General features: G+C 36.0%; 1 protein-coding gene across 1 annotated transcript in view; it reads left to right on the top strand.

Moving 5' to 3' along the window:
• Nucleotides 1-14,622, top strand: part of SLC9C1 (solute carrier family 9 member C1) — a 91,678-nt gene extending 77,056 nt beyond the window's left edge. Inside the window, exons 20-26 of the mRNA XM_055570081.1 lie at nucleotides 1,483-1,608; nucleotides 2,899-2,997; nucleotides 3,521-3,694; nucleotides 10,570-10,701; nucleotides 10,835-11,020; nucleotides 13,802-13,925; nucleotides 14,507-14,622. Coding sequence (XP_055426056.1) covers nucleotides 1,483-1,608; nucleotides 2,899-2,997; nucleotides 3,521-3,694; nucleotides 10,570-10,701; nucleotides 10,835-11,020; nucleotides 13,802-13,925; nucleotides 14,507-14,622 — 957 coding nt within the window. The remainder of the gene's footprint in view (nucleotides 1-1,482; nucleotides 1,609-2,898; nucleotides 2,998-3,520; nucleotides 3,695-10,569; nucleotides 10,702-10,834; nucleotides 11,021-13,801; nucleotides 13,926-14,506) is intronic.
• Nucleotides 14,623-20,561: the final 5,939 nt, after the last annotated feature.

The following is a 20,561-nucleotide window of genomic DNA, read 5'->3' as shown; positions in this document are numbered from 1 at the left end:
CAACAGAGAATATTCTAGCACCCAGTAAATATAAGAAAAGATGCCAAGTGTCATCATCATAAGCTTAATGCAAATAAAAAACCAAAATAAAATACCAATATATACAATCATCAAAGTACTTAAAATTTTTTTTAAAAAGCCTGACAATACCAAATGTAGGCAATGATGTGGAATAACTGGAACATTAGAAAGGGAGTATAAACTGATGCAATCACTTTGGAAAACTGTTTGGCAGAATTTACTAAATTTGGACATATACATATCTTAAGACACAGAAATTAAATTATATAATCAGGTATACAGCAGAAATGTGTACATATGTACAGTGAACAAACACTCATAGCAAGTGGCTTTTCAAAAGTTCCAAACTGGAACAGCCCAAATGTCAATCAACAACAGATAAATAAAGCTGTGGTATATTGATAAAACATAACACTAGACAACAGTGAACATGGAAAGAATTTTTGCTCCTTGCAACATTATGGTTGGATGGCATCACTGACTCAATGGACATGAGTTTGAGTAAACTCTGGGAGTTGGTAATGGATGGGGAGGCCTAGTGTGCTGCAGTCCATGGGGTCGCAAAGAGTCAGACACGACTGAGCGACTGAACTGAACTGGACATTATAGATGAACTTCAGAAACATAATGTTGGACAAATGAAACACAAACAAGTACATACACTGATTTCATGCAGATACCACTCGAAACTAGACAAATGCTAAACCATGGTAATAGAAGAAGAGTGTTACTTTGGGGTAGAAGTAATGACTAGAAGAGAACATCAAGGAGGATTCTAAGGTGCAATAGATGTTTTTAATCTTGGTTATGGTTACGTAGATGTTTTTATGTTGTAAATGTTCTTTGAGTGGACATTTAGGATTTGTGCACTTTTGCATGAGAAGGCAATGGCAACCCACTCCACTACTCTTGCCTGGAAAATCCCATGGATGGAGGAACCTGGTAGGCTGCAGTCCATGGGGTCGCAAAGAATTGGACACGACTGAGCGACGTCTCTGCTCCTGCTGCTAAGTCACTTCAGTCGTGTCCAACTCTGTGTAACCCCATAGATGGCAGCCCACCAGGCTCCGCTGTCCCTGGGATTTTCCAGGCAAGAGAACACTGGAGTGGGTTGCCATTTCCTTCTCCAATGCTTGAAAGTGAAAAGTGAAAGTGAAGTCGCTCAGTCGTGTCCGACTCTTTGCGACCCCATGGACTGCAGCCTACCAGGCTCCTCCATCCATGAGATTTTCCAGGCAAGAGTATACTTCAGTAAAAAGATTTACTTTTAAAAATAATCTATGACTTCAGAATAATGATAACATAGAAAAATGCTTCAAGAGGGGATAGGTTGAAGTTTTCCATGGAAGAACAGAAATCTCAGGAGATCAAGAAAAGGAAATGGTACAAAACCATACTTGTTTTAAACATTTCATTAACACCAGTTTTGTTCATCTACTTTCTTAACTTTGGTGGTTTTAGATAATAATGGCCAAAAAAAGAGACATACTTGATTTTCAACCTACATATAAACCTCTTACTGTTGAAGAAGCACTCTATCATATCCCATGGCTAGATAAAGACGAAGAACATATAAGCTTTATTCAGGTAATATTTGTATTCCCTGCTAATAATATCTTTAATGTACCAATAAATGATCTTTTAAAAATTAAAGGTTTAGCCATGATACTCTTTGTTATTGTTGATTACCTATAGAGTAAAATCAAAATCAAAATCCCTTTGAATGACATGCAAAGTTCTCCCATAATCTGCCCCCTACCTATCTCTCCATCTTTACCTTTAGTTATCCATATGTCATATACCCCAACTCAGAGGGAAGGGTAAAGAATCTGCCTGCAGTGCGGGAGGCCCAGGTTCAATCCCTGGGTCAGGAAGATCTCCTGAAGAAGGCAATGGCTACCCACTCCACTATTCTTGCCTGGAAAATTCCATGGACAGAGGAGCCTGGCAGGCTACAGTCCATGGGGTTGCAAAGAATTGGACATGACTGAGTGACTAAATACTTTCACTTTTGTTTCACTCATGATACCCCAAGAACTTTATGCTTTTTAAATTCCATTCCTCTGCTAGTGCTATATACTGATCATAAAATGTTTTCACCAACGCCCCCACCCCCACCCCCACCCCACCAAACTGCCTCTGCTTACTTCTTCTCTGGAAACATTCTCTAAAAAGCAGGCTTTTTAGAGTCAAATACCAGTAAAAAAAAAAGACCAACCTATGTTTGGAGGACCAAAGATGTCACCATTGCATCCAGTATACACTTTTATTATAGCATAATTACATTACAATTATTACCTTTACAGCTCTCCCCGCTTCTATAATTTTTACCTCATCAAACTTTTGACTACTCAGTGCCTATCATGTTGTACCCATACTGGGTGTTCAATAAGTGTTTCTGGGATGAACAAATAAATGGATTTAACCTGTTCTTACTATATGTAGTAAGTTCCAAAAAACCAATTATATTTTTTTCACCTGGTTAAAATATTTTGAATGATTGAATTTTTATTACCTCATCAGCTGTTTAGAGCATGAGTATGTCTAAGACATATATGTACCATTAGCTTGTATTTATCCAGATTATTTTTCGTCCAAAGAAATATTTTCACCTTTCCATACATTCTAATTCCTAAGTTAGATTGTTTTCTAATTTATGTATAAACACCCAATCTGAAATTACATATATTCATTAATATCTACTTTCTCTTTTTTAGTCATAATTTCTATTTTCTCTTACAAATTTATTACTAATACACTGTCTCAGATCTTTTTGAGTAATATTTACTTTAAAAGCATAAAACTTTTATTAAAATGTAAACTCTAATCACTGCTAAAATATTATTTATAGCTTATGTATTTGGTGACATTTTTTAGGAAAGATCCAGAGTTGTAACATTTGATTGTGGAAATGATATATTTGAAGAAGGTGATGAGCCTAAAGGAATTTATGTAATTATTTCAGGCATGGTAAAGGTAAGGCAGAGATATTTATAAATGCACTTGTGAGCATTAGTTAAAAACATTACATAATTGAGAATAAATATCTTTAAATGGTAAGAATTTTATTAATCCTTCTTTTAGGACAGCAGCTACCATCCAAACAACAATTATCTTCCTCAAACACAATGAATGACAGCAGCTATCACTTGTTAAGCCATACTTTCCCATAGATAACAAGAAACTTTAAAAGGATCAGCATTAAGGTTGAAAGTTATAAAATAAGCTGTTATTTATCTTATATTTGAGTTAGGCATTTAGCTATTCTATGACAGGTATTAATTGGTTGAGTTGGTAGAATCAGAAAGATGAGAGTATTTAAGAATGTTGTTTCCAAGTCATCGCTAATTTAATAAATTCACTTTAAAGTTATGAGTAATACATATTTTCAGGCAATATGTAAATATTAAAATTGTTAAAGGGAAAACCCATAAATTAAATAGTTTTGGTAAGTTAACTGGTACGTGTATTTTTTTTTTCTTTCTTTGTTCTTGAACAGCTTCAAAGATCAAAGCCAGGTTTGGGAATTGATCAAATAATCTGGGAGTCAGAGGAGAAAGATTACCAGATAACTTATACAGACTTTGTGATCAGTGGGGCAGTAATAGGAGAGCTAAACTGCTTGACTAATGCACCCATGAAATATTCTGCCACCTGCAAAACTGTAGTAGAGGTCAGAAAATGTCAGCTTATGTCTTATTATTATAGCTTGTTAAATATCTAGTACCAAATTTAAAGTTCTTTTTGTATTTGTATATGTTTGTAGTCTAGTGAAAATATTTTAAGAAATAGGAATAATAAAGAAATAAAACTTGTTACAGAATTTTATGTACACAATGTAATGTCCTAGCAAAATGGCTTGCAAAAGTTAACCTACCATATTGGAACAAGGATTTAACCAGAGAAACTGGTTATATGAGATGTCTCATGGGAAATTAGATGGGATATGTTAAATGTCAATACCATAATTTGGAGGGTAAAGAAGGGGAAAAGTCAAAGAGCTGGGATTTATTAATAGAAAGTTGAGCACAGTGAATAGAAGTTTCTGACACACAATTCACAACAAAATCCTCAAAGCAACAGGGGTTCCCACTGGCCTAATGTGAATCCAAAAAGAACATTGACTGTAAATAATAAAACCACAAACATATAAAAATTCATAAGTTGATAATGGTATCAAGTTTTTTATTTTAAAAAGATTGCTAGGATATCAACTTATGTCTCTGAAAATGGATTGCTTATTTTAAAAAAGAAATAATTAAGCATTTATCTTGCCTTTCCTCTATGAACTCTTTCAAGGAAACTACAAAAAAAAAATAAGATGAGGAAAATTATTCTGATAGAAGAATTCAAGCCAATAAATGTAGAATAAGAGAATTAAAATATCTCCATTTAGTCAGCCCAAATGAAATAATGGACCTATGCAATAACCACCAATTGATACTAGAACTACTGAGTGGAATGTTAGTGGAACACTTTATAATGAAAAGGCGTGCTAACATCACCTACGGACAGTCTTAGCATCACTAAAATAATGGCAACTGGGCATCACATGCTTCATGATCTGATGCAACAGAAGTACTAGCACCATGGACTCTTCTTGCACAAGAAAAGAGAAAACCTGAATTCTAGTTCCAACCAGTTTACAGAAAATGCAGGAAACAAGTTAACTGACACCAAGAGAGAATAATTAGCTAAATCTAGAGTGTGGGATGTCAACAGGCCAATAACCCATTTATTTTTTAACAAATCAAAGGAATAAAAAGGGAAGAGGAGGGGGAGGAAGATGGCAAAGGAAAATTTTGCCTCTATGGTTCAACAATGCATATTAGAATATTTATAAGTGAAATTATATGACATCTGACATTTGCCTAAAAATACTCTAGCCTTTTGCTTCTGAATATAAGGAAGTTACTGAGAACATAGTGGCACACTTACCATAAATAACCACAACTTGACAAAATATATGAGGCAAATATTTTCAACCATCAGAAAACAGGCAGTGTTAAGTCTGGAAACCTCAAGAGCAGAGAAACTCACGAGATAAGCTCCACATCCACCTTCACCCTCTGACTGGGACAGTTTCTGACTGCAGTTCAATAAGAATCCAAAAGGAAAATAATGATCCTGCTGCACTGAGATGGGAGAGATTAGAAATTGTGGTAACTAAAGTAGATTGGAATGTGTAGGGTGGGGCATAGGATCAGAATTCACAAAGGGGAGACCTGAGCAATCTGTGTGGTCCACAAGTCCTTGGCTGAGGGATAGGCTGCAAATGCACAAGGTGAGACAAAACTACATTACCAGATTGCTAGGAATGGAACAGAGATGTTAAAGGTCAAGGAGTATCAGGGATTTGAGGTATTTTAAGGTTCTATCTTGATAGAAAAGAGAGACTTTTTAAAACCTCTGGCATGTAGGTGAGCGCATAGGTGAGAGCAAATATCATAGCCTAGTAAGACTAACTATAAACTTGCTAAAACAAGCCTGAGAGCAAGCCCTGGCAGACTTCAGTTTGGAGGTTAAGTACCATGAAATTACACAATCATGGGAAATGCCTAGAGTTTTCTTCTGATTAAACAAAACAAATCGTAAAACACAACCTATACAAAGTCAAGGTTATCAGACAGTGAATGAAGGGGTCTACTGCAACAAACATCAGCAACGATAACAGGAGGATAACAGAACCTGGACTATTGACAATTTATCTTCAGGAATCATGAATTACTAAGCAAGCAAAGAAACATGAAAATGTGACCCTTAATGTGGAAAGGGGGAGTGGAACAACCCTGAAATTACCCAGACTATGGACTAAATGAAGACACTAAGAGCTAAGAATAGATTCAAAGAACTAAAAGGAAACATGTTCAAGCCACTAAAGAAAAATACAATCTTTATGAGAGAAGACATAGGAAATATTCAAGAAAAGAATCAAATGAAAATTTTAGAACTAAAGAGAGTAGTTTGGGGATGGCAATAAAAAAGGTAAGAAAGGAGCAATAACCCACTAGTAAAGGCAAATATATAGTAAAGCCTGTGGATCAGTCAATTAAGTTATTACAAGATTAAAAGACCAAAAAATTGTAAAATTAACTAGGACTAGAATAAATAGTTAGGGATATGACATCAAAGACATAAAGCCTGGGAGAAGTAAAGAAAGTAATTTTAGGATATGTTTGAACTTAAATGACTATCTGTTTAAAACAAGTAGATCTAGTTACAGGTTAACATATATGAACCTGATAGTAAGCACAAGTTAAAAACCTACAATAGACACACATAAAACTAGAGAAAAAAGGAACAAAGCATTCCTCTAAAGAAAATCATCACACCACAAAGGAAGAAACTAAAAAAGGAGAAAGGGACAGAGAAGAACTGCAAAAACAACCAGAAAACAAGTGGCAATAAGCACACACCTATCAGTAATCATTTTAAATGTCAATAGACTAAATGCTCCAGTCAGAAGATATGGGTTAGGTGATTGGATAAAAAACAATGCTGATTACCAGAGACTCACTTCAGAGCTAAAGATATACACAGGCTGAAAGTGAGGGGATGGGAAAAATGTTTCATGCAAATAGAAATAAGAAAGCTGTGTAACAATACTCACATCAGGAATATAGACTTTAAAACAAAGTATTGATTTGTTAGGAATGTTAGGTCCATGAATCAAAGTACATTAGAAGTGGTCAAACAGGAGATGGCAAGAGTGAATATGGACATTTTAGAAATTAGTGAACTAAAATGGACTGGAATGGGCAATTTTAATTCAGATGCCCATTATATCTTCTACTGTGAGCAAGAATTCCTTAGAAGAAATGGAGTAGCCATCATAGTCAACAAAAGAGTCCAAAATGCAATACTTGGGTGCAATCTCAAAAATGACAGAATGATTTCTGTTCATTTCCAAGGCAAACCATTCATTATATCACAGTAATCCAAGTCTATGCCCTAACCAATAACGCTGAAGAAGATGAAGTTGAACAGTTCTATGAAGACCTACAAGACCTTCTAAAACTAACACCCAAAGATGTCCTTTTCATCATGGGGGCCTGGAATACAAAAGTAGGAAGGCAAGAGATACCTGGGGTAACAGGCAAATTTGGCCTTGGAGTACAAAATGAAGCAGGGCAAAGGCTAACAGAGTTTTGCCCAGAGAACGCGCTGGTCATAGCAAACACCCTCTTCCAATAACACAAGAGAAGACTTTACATGTGGACATCACCAGATGGTCAATACCAAAATCAGACTGATTATATTCTTTGCAGCCAAAGATGGAGAAGCTCTATACAGTCAGCAAAAACAAGATCAGGAGCTGACTATGGCTCAGATCATGAACTCCTTATTGCCAAATTCAGAATTAAATTGCAGAAAGTAGGGAAAACCACTAGACCATTCAGGTATGACCTAAATCAAATCCTTTATGATTATACAGTGGAAGGGGGTAATAGATTCAAGGGATTAGATCTGATAGACAGAGTGCCTGAAGAACTATGGAAGGAGGTTCGTGACATTGTACAGGAGGCAGGGATCAAGACCATCCTCAAGGGGAAAAAAAATGCAAAAAGACAAAATGGTTGTCTGAGGGGACCTTACAAATAGCTGAGAAAAGAAGAGAAACTAAAGGCAAAGGAGACATAGATTAATGGAACAGAACAGAGAATCCAGAAATAAACCTACGTGCTTGTGGTCAACTAATCTAAATCAAGGCAAAAATATTCAATGGAGAAAATACAGACTCTTCAATAAGTGTTGCTGGGAAAACTGGACAGCTACATGTAAAAGAATGAAATTATAACGTTTTATCACACCAAATACAAAATTGAAAATGAATTAAAGACCTAAATGTAAGGCTGTAAACTGTAAACTCTAGAAAGGATCATAGGCGGAACACTCTTTGACATAAACCATAGCAATATTTTTTTGAATATGTCTCCTAAGGCAAAGGAAACAAATGCAAAAACAAGCAAATGGTACCTAATTAATCTTAAAAGACTTTCCATGGAAAAGGAAACCATTGACAAAATAAAAAGGCATCCTATTGATCAGCAGAAAATATTTGCAAATTGCATGATCAATAACAGATTAATATCCAAAACACATAAACAGCTCATACAACTCAATATCAAAACAACTCAATTATATAATGCGCAGAAGACCTGAATAGATATTTTTCCAAATAAGATATACAGAAGGTCAACAGGCACATGAAAAGATGCTCATCATTGGTAAATATCAAAGAAATGCAAATCAATATTACAGTGAGTTATCACCTCACCTCTGTCAGAATGGGTATCATCAAAAAGTCTACAAATAACAAATATTGATGAGGATGTGGATGAAGAGAACGCTCCAAGGTCTCCCTGGTGGCTCAGTAGTAAATAATCCACCTGCCAATGCCAGAGATGCAGGTTTGAGCCTTGGGTCAGGAAGATCCCCTGAAGAAGGAAGTGGCAACCTACTCCAGTATTCTTACTTGGGAAATCTCATGGACAGGGGAGCCTGGCAGGCTGCAGACCATGGGGTCACAAAAGAGTCAGACATGACTTAGTGACTGAACAACAACACCACCAACCTACACTGTTGGCAGGAATGTAAATTTGTGCCACTATGAAAAACAGTATGGAGGTTGCTCAAAAAAACTAAAAATAGAGCTATCATATGATCCAGGAATTCTGCTCTTAGATAGGTATTGAAGAAAATAAAAACATGAATTTGAAAAGATCCATGTTCCTCCATATTCACAGTAGTAGTATTTATAACAGCCAAGATGTGAAAGCAACCGAAATGTCCATCAACAAATGAATGGATAAAGAAGATTTGAGATATATATATATATAGATAGATAGATAGATAGATACACACAGTATTACTAAACCAAAAAAGAATGAAATTATGCTATTTGCAACAACATGGATGGACTTGGAGGGTATTATATTTAATGAAATAATAGAAAGACAGAGAAAGACAAGTACTGTAAGTTATCACTTTTATGCGGAATCTAAAAAAATAAACAAGTTAATATGACAAAACAGAAACAGATTTACAGAAATGGAAAACAAAGTAGTGGTTATCAGTAGGGAGAGAAAAGGGAGTAGGACAAAATAGGGCAACCCACTTCAGTATTCTTGCTTGGGGCCTAAGAGGTACAAACTACCATGTGTGAAGGATATATTGTACAGCACAGGGAAGAGAGTCAATAACTTTATTTTTTTTAATTTTTTTTAATTTTATTTTTAAACTTTACAAAATTGTATTAGTTTTGCCAAATATCAAAATGAATCCGCCTCAGGTATACATGTGTTCCCCATCCTGAACCCTCCTCCCTCCTCCCTCCATATACCATCCCTCTGGGTCGTCCCAGTGCACCAGCCCCAAGCATCCAGTATAGTGCATCGAACCTGGACTGGCAACTCGTTTCATACATGATATTTCACATGTTTCAATGCCATTCTCCCAAATCGTCCCACCCTCTCCCTCTCCCACAGAGTTCATAAGACTGTTCTATACATCAGTGTCTCTTTTGCTGTCTTGTACACAGGGTTATTGTTACCATCTTTCTAAATTCCATATATATGCGTTAGTATACTGTATTGGTGTTTTTCTTTCTGGCTTACTTCACTCTGTATAATAGGCTCCAGTTTCATCCACCTCATTAGAACTGATTCAAATGTATTCTTTTTAATGGCTTGAGTAATACTCCAGAGTCAATAACTTTAAATGGAGTATAATCTATAATAATAATATTGGATCACTATGTTGTACACCTAAAACTAATAAAATATTGTAAATCAACTATGCTTCAGGATTTAAAATTGGGCAATGGATTTGAACAGATACTTCATAAAAGAATATACAAATGGCCCATAAACATATGAAGAAGATGCTCAATATCATTAGTGCTCAGAGAAATACAAATTAAGATCATGATAAGGTATCACTATATACATACTACATTGGCTAAAAATACATAGATTGAATGCAAAGTATTAGCAAGGATGTCAATCAGCTGAAATTCTCATAAGTGGCTAGTTAAAGGGTAAATGTTACAGCCTCATCTGAAAACAGTTTAGCAGTTTATTATAAATACACATTTACTATATTACCCAGCAAACCTACTCATGGCTGATTACCAAGAGAATTTTAAACCAACAAACACAATCTCTTGTGTCTTCAGAGCAGTTTATCCCTGAGTCAATAGTCTAATCACTGTTAGTACCAGAATTTTATTACTAACCAAAACATTTTCTCCCCCCAAATAATGTTTTTAGAAATACTTATAAGTCTTTGTTTTCTATTTTTTTCAGAATCTATAAGAATAATAACGAAGTCTCATTAAATCATGCAGCCTTTCAAAACTTAGTATATGACAAGACTGTAAAAATATTTACTAAATAGATACATTTTATTAGGTTTCCAGGCAATAAAATGAATCTGCATAATTTAAATATTATTAGATTTAATGTTACATGTATATGAGAAAATCTCATTTCATTGAATCATGAATGCACAGAATGAAATAGTAAGTTGACATCCTCTTTTTTCCAGACATGTTTTATCCCCAAAAATCACTTGTATGATGCTTTTGAACAATTTTATCCTCACATTGAATACAGAATGTGGCTAAAACTTGGACTTTCTATTACTGCCAAAAAAATCAGGGAACATTTATCTTATGAGGTAAGAGGTGCTTATGTGAAATTGTCCTTCTTTCTGAATGAAAATGAACTAAAGTATTGTTAGAAATTAACTCTTTAGGAATTTATATTAATCTTTATAAACAATAGGCTATGAAATTGTATTTTTCTTATAGGATTGGAATTACAAGATGCAATTAAAACTCAGTAACATTTATGTAAAAGATATACCAAAGAACACCAAAACTGATATCTATGATGAAACAGTAATTTATGTCATCCTCATCCATGGAGCTGTGGAAGATTGTCAGTTACGAAAAGCTTATAAGGCTCCTTTCTTAATTCCTATAACATGTCATCAGGTAAAGAAATATTGATTCATATCTTCAGGTCAATATTCCATTTGTCCAACAATGAGTTAATAGTAGAAAAAGTGTCACTTTTCCACCTTCCCATTCTCTCCCATTCCCCTACCACTCCCTGAATGCACACACAGCACACACACTCCAAGTTCACTGATTGCTTTAGCACTGGGTAGCCCAAACACCAACCTGTTCCTATTCACTATCAATGAATCAGGCCAAGCTATACATTTTGGTACAATTGTAAATAGCAAAAGAGGACCTATTCAGTTCATGTACATATTGCAGGACTACTCTCTCTGGATTATATCAACAGTGCTGTAAAAAGGTTCTTTCAGTCCTAAGCTGAAGTATTACTGGTATTTCTTCAGCTACTTTGAAAGTGAATGTAAAAATAAAGGATGTTCTCATATTTAAGCTGTTGAGTTATGTGTATGCTTAGTTGTTCAGTCATGTCCAACTCTTTGCAACCCCATGGGTGTAGCCCAGCAGGCTCCTCTGTCCATGGGATTCTCCAGGCAAGAATCCTGGAGTGGGTCGCCATTCCCTTCCCCAGGACCTGGGTCTCCTGCATTGCAGGCAGTTTGTTTACTGTCTGAGCCTCTAGGGAAGCCCAATTAAAATGAAAAGCTGTGCCATGAGAAGAAAGAGAGAATGAAGGAATATTGTAGTATATGTATGTGTTTGTGTGTGTATGTGTGTGTACTGGGGTAGAGTAAGAGAGGTACATGTCTAGGAGAATCAGAGGACACATAAAATACTGCTAAAGAAAGTAAATTGAAAGAGAGACCAAGAGTTAATTAAAGTAAGCATATTTTTTAGGCAACTATGACAGAAACAGTGCTAGATGCTAGAGTGATCAAAACAAATGAGTCTTGCAACTTACCCTCAAGAGATCTCTCAACCAAGCAAAACAATATATATAAAAATAGACACATAAATGTTTACAGCTATGATCAGTTCAGTTCAGTCACTCAGTCGTGTCCGACTCTTTGCCACCCCACAAACCGCAGCACGCCAGGCCTCCCTGTCCATCACCATCTCCCGGAGTCTACCCAAACAAACCATGTCCACCAAGTCGGTGATGCCATCCAACCATCTCATCTTCTGTTGTCCCCTTCTCCTCCTGCCTCAATCTTTCCCAGCATCAGGGTCTTTTCAAATGAGTCACCTCTTTGCATCAGGTGGCCAAAGTATTGGAGCTTCAGTTTCAACATCAGTCCTTCCAGTGAACACCCAGGACTGATCTCCTTTAGGGTGGACTGGTTGGCTCTCCTTGCAGTCCAAGGGACTCTCAAGAGTCTTCTCCAACACCACAGTTCAAAAGCATCAATTCTTCAGTGCTCAGCTTTCTTTATAGTCCAACTCTCATATCCATACATGACCACAGGAAAAACCATAGCCTTGACTAGACGAACCTTTGTTGGCAAAGTAATGTCTCTGCTTTTGAATATGCTGTCTAGGTTGGTCATAACTTTCCTTCCAAGGAGTAAGCGTCTTTTAATTTCATGGCTGCAGTCACCATCTGCAGTGATTTTGGAGCCCAGAAAAATAAAGTCTGACACTGTTTCCACTGTTTCCCCATCTATTTGCCACGACGTGATAGGACCGGATGCCGTGATCTTACTTTTCTGAATATTGAGCTTTAAGCCAACTTTTTCACTCTCCTCTTTCACTTTCATCAAGAGGCTTTTTAGTTCTTCTTCACTTTCTGCCATAACGGTGGTGTCATCTGCATATCTGGGGTCATTGATATTTCTCCCGGCAATCTTGATTCCAGCTTGTGCTTCTTCCAGCCCAGCGTTTCTCATGATGTACTCTGCATATAAGTTAAATAAGCAGGGTGACAATATACAGCCTTGATGTACTCCTTTTCCTATTTGGAACCAGTCTGTTGTTCCATGTCCAGTTATGATAGAAGTGCTTAAAAGGTAGATATGGGACACAAGAAAAATATATTGGAGATATGAGGAATCCTGAGCTGAGAAATGGTCATAAGAAAAATTTCCACATGGATACTACTAATCTGATAGCCAGTGAGAGGAAGTGAAACATTATTCTTAACTATGGTGCTTCCTACCTCTATTCCTGAATACGTGATAATAGAGCTTAGGGATGCTGGATTGGGAATTTAGATAACCAAGAAAGAGATTCTTTAGGCAACCCAAACCTGCCCAACTCTGTCTACTGTCCTGGGCATAAAGCTCTCCTCACTGTGGGTTTGATTGGAAGTTGTCTTGAAATCCATTGACATTCAGACTTTCTTTATGCCAGTATGTAGAAAAATACTCTGGGAGATATTTTAAAGAGTCGTGGATGATTAAGTCTTCACTGTTTTTCTCATTTGTAATAAAAATGGATAAAATAATTTAAAATCAGTGAGAGCATATAGAATATCGACTTTCACAAAGCTAACATACCCAAGTATTTGGCTATATCTAATGTCTATTTGGGCTTCCCTGGTGGCTCAGATGGTAAAGAATCCACCTGCAATGAGGGACACCTGGGTTTAATCCCTGAGTTGGGAAGAGCTCCAGGAGAAGGGAAAGGCTACCACTCCAGTATTCTGGCCTGGAGAATTCCATGGACTGTACAGTCCATAAGGTCGCAAAGAGTCAGACAGAGCTGAGTGACTTTCACTTCACTTCACTTCAATATTTATTTACAATGTCATATTTCAGGCCCAGATATTTAGAGAGGGTCTGAGATAGTAGCTTACTAGAGAACATTTAATTGTTAGATTTTTACTTAGAAATTAGCTTGTAATCTGTCGATTTTCAGATACAAGGCACTGAAGATTTCACAAAGGTAACAATTGTTCAAACTTCGATTTATTCAAAAAGATTCAGGTGGAACACTAGAAAGTATATAGCTTCACATAAACCAGCTGATCCAACAACATCAGGTATGTAAGTTAGAATTCTTTGAATAATTGGGAACTTATTTTTCTTTTATGAAATAGTCCTATAGTATTTGGAAACTTGTATGCACTCTGCCTAAAGTATTGAGGAATCTTTTAACTGCCATATTTGATATCCAATGTGTGAATTATGACTGAGAATATAAAAGTTATAGTTAGAAATTATTCTATATTTAATCTATAAAATAAATACATAATTATAATAGGTATCATATATTATAAACATTATAAGTATATAAAAATAATATGAAGAAAAGATTGATGAGGAAATTTCTAGTTCTTTCCAAAAGTTAAAATATTTTATATAGCAGTAATAATGAAAATGCTGTTGTGTTGTCTGAATAACAGAGATATAAATCATAGAACTGAATAAATAACCTTATTATAAGCCTATTCTCTGTACAAATTTTGCATGAATTAAACTGAATCATAATATAAATGATTATTTAATAACTGCTATAAGCTAGTGATTAAAATTTGGAAAATAAATTTGAGATAGTTTTAAAAATTGAGTTATATTTGAATTATGGAATAAATATGCTTTAATATTTTTCATTTCTCTGAAGGAGACATTGTTCTAAATTTAGAAATACAGAAATTAATTTTAAAATTCTGCATTGATAAGACTATTACCAATCAAGAGATCAACAAGGGACAGTTCATGGAAGAAAAGTTTTATTGAAAAAAAAATGTAGACAAAAGTTCAATGCTACTAATATTTAAAGAAACAGAAATTAAATATTAGCCTATTTCATTCATGAGATTTTTAAAGAATTATAATGACTAAAGCTCAAAAAATGTAGTGAGTGGGAGAGAGGTTTAAGAGAAAGCGGGGATTATGTATACTTATGCCTGATTCATGTTGTTCAATGCAGAAACCAACACAACATTGTAAAACAATTATCCTCCAATTAAAAATAAATTCTAAAACTTTTAAAAATGTAGTTTTTCTGATATACATTCTTATCTTGACACCAATATAAATTGATCAAATAAGTTTATCACAAGATTCCAAAAGCCCTAAAAGTATTTCTATCCCTTGCTTAAATAATGTAATTTCTAAATATGTCAATTATATATCAATAAAAATAAATTAATAATATAATTTCTAGACATTTATTGTAAATAAATAAAGCAAAAAAAATAATTAAGGTAATTAAGCATTATTTATACATATTAAATATTATAAATATATAAAATTAGAAGTTATCAAATGTCCATACAATAGTAAAGATTAATAAAACTAAAGCTGGTTCTCTGAGAAGATAAATAAAATTGACAAACCATTAGCCAGAATCATCAAGAAACAAAGAGAGAAGAGTCAAATCAACAAAGTCAGAAATGAAAAAGGAGAGGTTACAACAGACAATGCAAAATACAAAGGATTATAAGAGACTATTAAGAACAACTATATGGCAATATAATGGATAACCTGGAAGAAATGAACAGATTCTCAGAAAAGTTCTATCTTCCAAGACTGAACCAGGAAGAAATAGAAATTATGAACAACCCAATTACAAGTGCTGAAATTGAAGCTGTGATCAAAAATCTCCCAAAAGACAAAAGCCCAGGACCAGATGGCTTCACAGGAGAATTCTATCAAACATTTAGAGAAGAGCTAATGCCTATCCTTCTAAAACTCTTTCAAAAAACTGCAGAGGAAGGAACACTTCCAAACTCATTCTACAAGGCCACCATCACCCTGATACCAAAATCAGACAAAGACAACACAAAAAAGAAAACTATAGGCCGATATCACTGATGAACATAGATGCAAAAATCCTCAACAAAATTTTAGCAAACAGAATTCAGCAACACATCAAAAAGCTCATACAACATGATCAAGTTGTATTTATTCCAGGGATGCAAGGATTCTTCAATATATGCAAATCAACCAATGTGATACACCATATTAACATATTAACCATAACACCATACTAACAAATTGAAAGATAAAAACCATATGAAAATCTTATACATACAGAAAAGGTCCTTGACAAAATTCAGCATCCATTTATGATTAAAACCTTCAAAAAATGGGCATAGAAGGAACCTACCTCAACATAGTAAAGGCCATATATGATAAACCTAGAGCAAACATTATTCTCAATGGTCAAAAATTGAAAGCATTCCCTTAAGATCAAGAACAAGACAAGGGTGTCCACTTTCACCACTATTATTCAACATAGTTCTGGAAGTCCTAGCTACAGCAATCAGAGAAGAAAAAGAAATAAAAGGAATCCAGATCAGAAAAGAAGAAGTAAAGCTCTCACTGTTTGCAGATGACATGACATCAGATCAGATCAGATCAGATCAGTCGTTCAGTCGTGTCCGACTCTTTGCGACCCCATGAATCGCAGCACGCCAGGCCTCCCTGTCCATCACCAACTCCCGGAGTTCACTCAGACTCACGTCCATCGAGTCAGCGATGCCATCCAGCCATCTCATCCTCTGTTGTCCCCTTCTCCTCCTGCCCCCAATCCCTCCCAGCATCAGAGTCTTTTCCAATGAGTCAACTCTTCGCATGAGGTGGCCAAAGTACTGGAGTTTCAGCTTTAGCATCATTCTTTCCAAAGAAATCCCAGGGCTGATGTCCTTCAGAATGGACTGGTTGGATCTCCTTGCAGTCCAAGGGACTCTCAAGAATCTTCTCCAACACCACAGTTCAAAAGCATCAATTCTTCGGCGCTCAGCCTTCTTCACAGTCCAACTCTCACATCCATACATGACCACAGGAAAAACCATAGCCTTGACTAGACAGACCTTTGTTGGCAAAGTAATGTCTCTGCTTTTGAATATGCTATCTAGATTGGTCATAACTTTCCTTCCAAGGAGTAAGCGTCTTTTAATTTCATGGCTGCAGTCACCATCTGTAGTGATTTTGGAGCCCAAAAAAATAAAGTCTGACACTGTTTCCACTGTTTCCCCATCTATTTCCCATTAAGTAGTCGGACCGGATGCCATGATCATCGTTTTCTGAATGTTGAGCTTTAAGCCAACTTTTTCACTCTCCACTTTCACTTTCATCAAGAGGCTTTTGAGTTCCTCTTCACTTTCTGCCATAAGGGTGGTGTCATCTGCATACCTGAGGTTATTGATATTTCTCCCGGCAATCTTGATTCCAGCTTGTGTTTCTTCCAGTCCAGCATTTCTCATGATGTACTCTGCATATAAGTTAAATAAACAGGGTGACAATATACAGCCTTGACAAACTCCTTTTCCTATTTGGAACCAGTCTATTGTTCCATGTCCAGTTCTAACTGTTGCTTCCTGACCTGCATACAAATTTCTCAAGAGGCAGATCAAGTGGTCTGGTATTCCCATCTCTTTCAGAAGTTTCCACAATTTATTTTGATCCACACAGTTAAAGGCTTTGGCATAGTCAATAAAGCAGAAATAGATGTTTTTACCCTCAGAATAGGAGAAAATAATAGCAAATGAAACAACTGACAAAGGATTAATTTCCAATATATCCAAGCAGCTCATACAACTCAATACCAGAAAAACAAACAACTCAGTCAAAAAGTGGGAAAAAACCTAAACAGACATTTCTCCAAAGAAGACATACAGATGGCTTACGAACAAACACATGAAAAGATGCTCAGTGTTGTTCATTATTAGAGAAATGCAAATCAGAACTACAATGAGGTATCACCTCACACCAGTCAGAATGGCCATCATCAAAAAGTCTACACTCAATAAATGCTGGAGAGGGTGTGGAGAAAAAGGAATACTCTTGCACTGTTGATAGTAATGTAAACAGATACAGCCACTATGGAAGACGGTATGGAGATTCCTAAAAAAGCTAGGAATAAAATCACCATATGACCCAGCAATCCCACTCCTAGGCATATACTCTGAGGAAATCACAATTGAAAAATACCTATGTATCTCATTGTTCATTGCAGCACTATTTGCAATAGCTAGAACATGGGAGCAACCTACATATGCCCATCAACAGATGAAGGGATAAAGAAGTTGTGGTACATATACACAATGAAATATTACCCAGCCATAAAAAGGAACACATTTGAGTCAGTTTTAATGAGATTGATGAACCTAGAACTTATTATACAGAATGAAGTAAGTCAGAAAGAGAAAGATAAATATCATATTCTAAGGCATATATATGTAATCTAGAAAAATGGTACTGAAGAAATTTATTTACTGGGCAGCAATGGAGAAACATAGAAAATAGATTTATGGACATGGGAAGAGAGGAGGAGAAGGTGAAATGTATGGAAAGAGTAACATGGAAACTTACATTACCATATGTAAAATAGATAGCTAATGGGAATTTGCTGTATGGCTAAGGAAACTCAAACAGGGGTTCTGTATCAACCTAGAGGGGTGGGATGGAGAGGGAGATGGGTGGGGGCTTCAAAAGGGAAGGTATATATGTATACCTATGGCTGATTCATGTTGAGGTTTGACAGAAAACAACAAAATTCTGTGAAACAATTATCCTCCAATAAAAAAATTAATTAAAAAAATAAAGTAATTAAGGTAATTAAGCATTATTTATAAGAATAGAAATCAGAAGTTATCAAAATGTCTAATGATCAATGAATGGTTAATTAAATTAACACAATTGAATGCTTAATAAGCATTAAACAATTAATTTCCCAGGTAGTACCTTGGAAAAGACCAATGATACATGTCAAGTAAAAGTAGCACTGATACAACATTGTCTTGCTAATTTTAAACAAATTTTATCTTTATTGTGTTACAGTTATAAACCCTTGAATCCATGTGAACACAATACTGTCATTCCATGGGTCCCCACTGATCTTCACATTAAGCAGAAATAGGACATAGTATGGGAAACTTCATCATCTGCTCAGTCTTCAGCCACCTTCCCTCCCCACAATCTAAAATGTGGCCATACCAAACGGCTAATGGTTCACATAATATGAGAGACCTCGTGGTCTCTCATTCCTGAACCTTTGCACATTTTTTCCCCTTCCTTCTGCCTAGAACCCTCTAAAAGTGCTTGCCCCCACATCTCCCCATTCCAGGGAGTGAATTTCTTATTCCTTAAATCTCAGCATCACTGATACATCCCAAATTCACAGAACTGCACTTTCCATGTGCTCCCATAGCCCATTATGCACACAGTCCTATTTTCCCATCATGTATTTTTTTGTTCGTATATTTGCTGATCCGTCTTCTCCAAGAGAGCATGGATCATCACTCATTTGCTTTCTTATGTATCCCCATTGCTTACCAATTGGCCTGGCATGCTTAGTACATATTAATATAAACGTACTTTGGGGATGGTGGGACAGTAAATGATTTTGTCTCTGTACTTTCCAAACTTTCTGCACATTTGTTACACAATCTTTATAATAAAAGACTTTTAATCTCTTTTTTTAAAGTGACCCCATTTCCTACCAACTGAAATTGCCACCAATTCCAGATCACAGTGACTTGAACTTGGTTGAACTGGATAGTTGGACTAATTAATATGGTTGTTTGTTTCCGTGTTTGAATTAATGCAGTCTTTTCTGAAGGAGCTGAATCCAGAAGATGTGAATATCCCTTTCCAGAGGAGACACGTACTCAATTTGAAGCAGGTGAAAGTGGAACACGTGAAAATCTCTCTCAAGAAGAGACACATACTCAGGTAAACTGAGAAATAGAATGAAAATACAGTCAGTTCTTCGTATCCTAGAACACAGAACATGTGGCTCCTGGGCCCTGACTGTACTATGTCATTCTATATAAGGGACTTGAGCATCCCTTGATTTTGGTATTCGTGGGAAGAGGGAGTGCTGTCCTGGAACCAGGCCCCTGCAAATACCTATAGACAACTGTACCTCACTAGATCTCCATCAGCCTATCTGAACCTCACTAGATCTCCATCAGCCTAACTGTAGACTGGATTTTAGGGAATTCCAAGCGAGGTAGAGAATTTATTTTTATTTCTTGTCTTTTCCAAGCTGGTAGTATTGTCCCAGGAGATGCTAATTATAATACCCAGAATATGAGAAATATCTGCTACAAATGAATACATCAGAAAATTGTATATTTGGTTGTTAAAGATGTTTTACATCAATTCAGTCCACTTACTCTATTAGCAGAAGGCATCAAACTCAAAACACATTCTCCTTCTCCCCTGAAACTTGCCTCACGAGTATATGTTGAATCAAAGGTTATTAAAGGTTCCATGAGGGACATTGAAGGTGTTTTCCTAATGTCCATCTTTAACTCAAATGTGTCCAAGTTCTCAGATCTTGAAGAGCCCAACACTCTTCTTTAATACATAAGTTCTCATTCTACATAAAAGCAGGAATTTCAGTTTATCCTTGAATTTCAGAGTCTTCCTGGGGAAGCTTTCCCTCAAACCCTCCGTAGTTGTTGCCTCAAACTGCTGACCCAATAGCACAGGGGTTAAGAGTGTGGGGTGTAGCATGAAAGTCTCTGGTTTGCTTCCTGATTCCATCACAATTAGCCATGTGACCTTGAACAAATTTCTCAACCTGCCTTAGCATCATTTTCCCTGTCTATAAAACAGATAAAATAATAAGTCACATTCATACGGTGCTGCTATGGAGATTAAAGAAACGGGAGGTACACTATTTGACACTGCTTCTTAACATTGTAAACTGCTTCTCCAAA

The sequence above is a fragment of the Bubalus kerabau genome, chromosome 2 (assembly GCF_029407905.1).
Source record: "Bubalus kerabau isolate K-KA32 ecotype Philippines breed swamp buffalo chromosome 2, PCC_UOA_SB_1v2, whole genome shotgun sequence".
Taxonomy (NCBI): Eukaryota; Metazoa; Chordata; class Mammalia; order Artiodactyla; family Bovidae; genus Bubalus; species Bubalus kerabau.
Note: the sequence above shows the minus strand (reverse complement) of the source record. Positions and strands in the feature narration are given on the sequence as shown.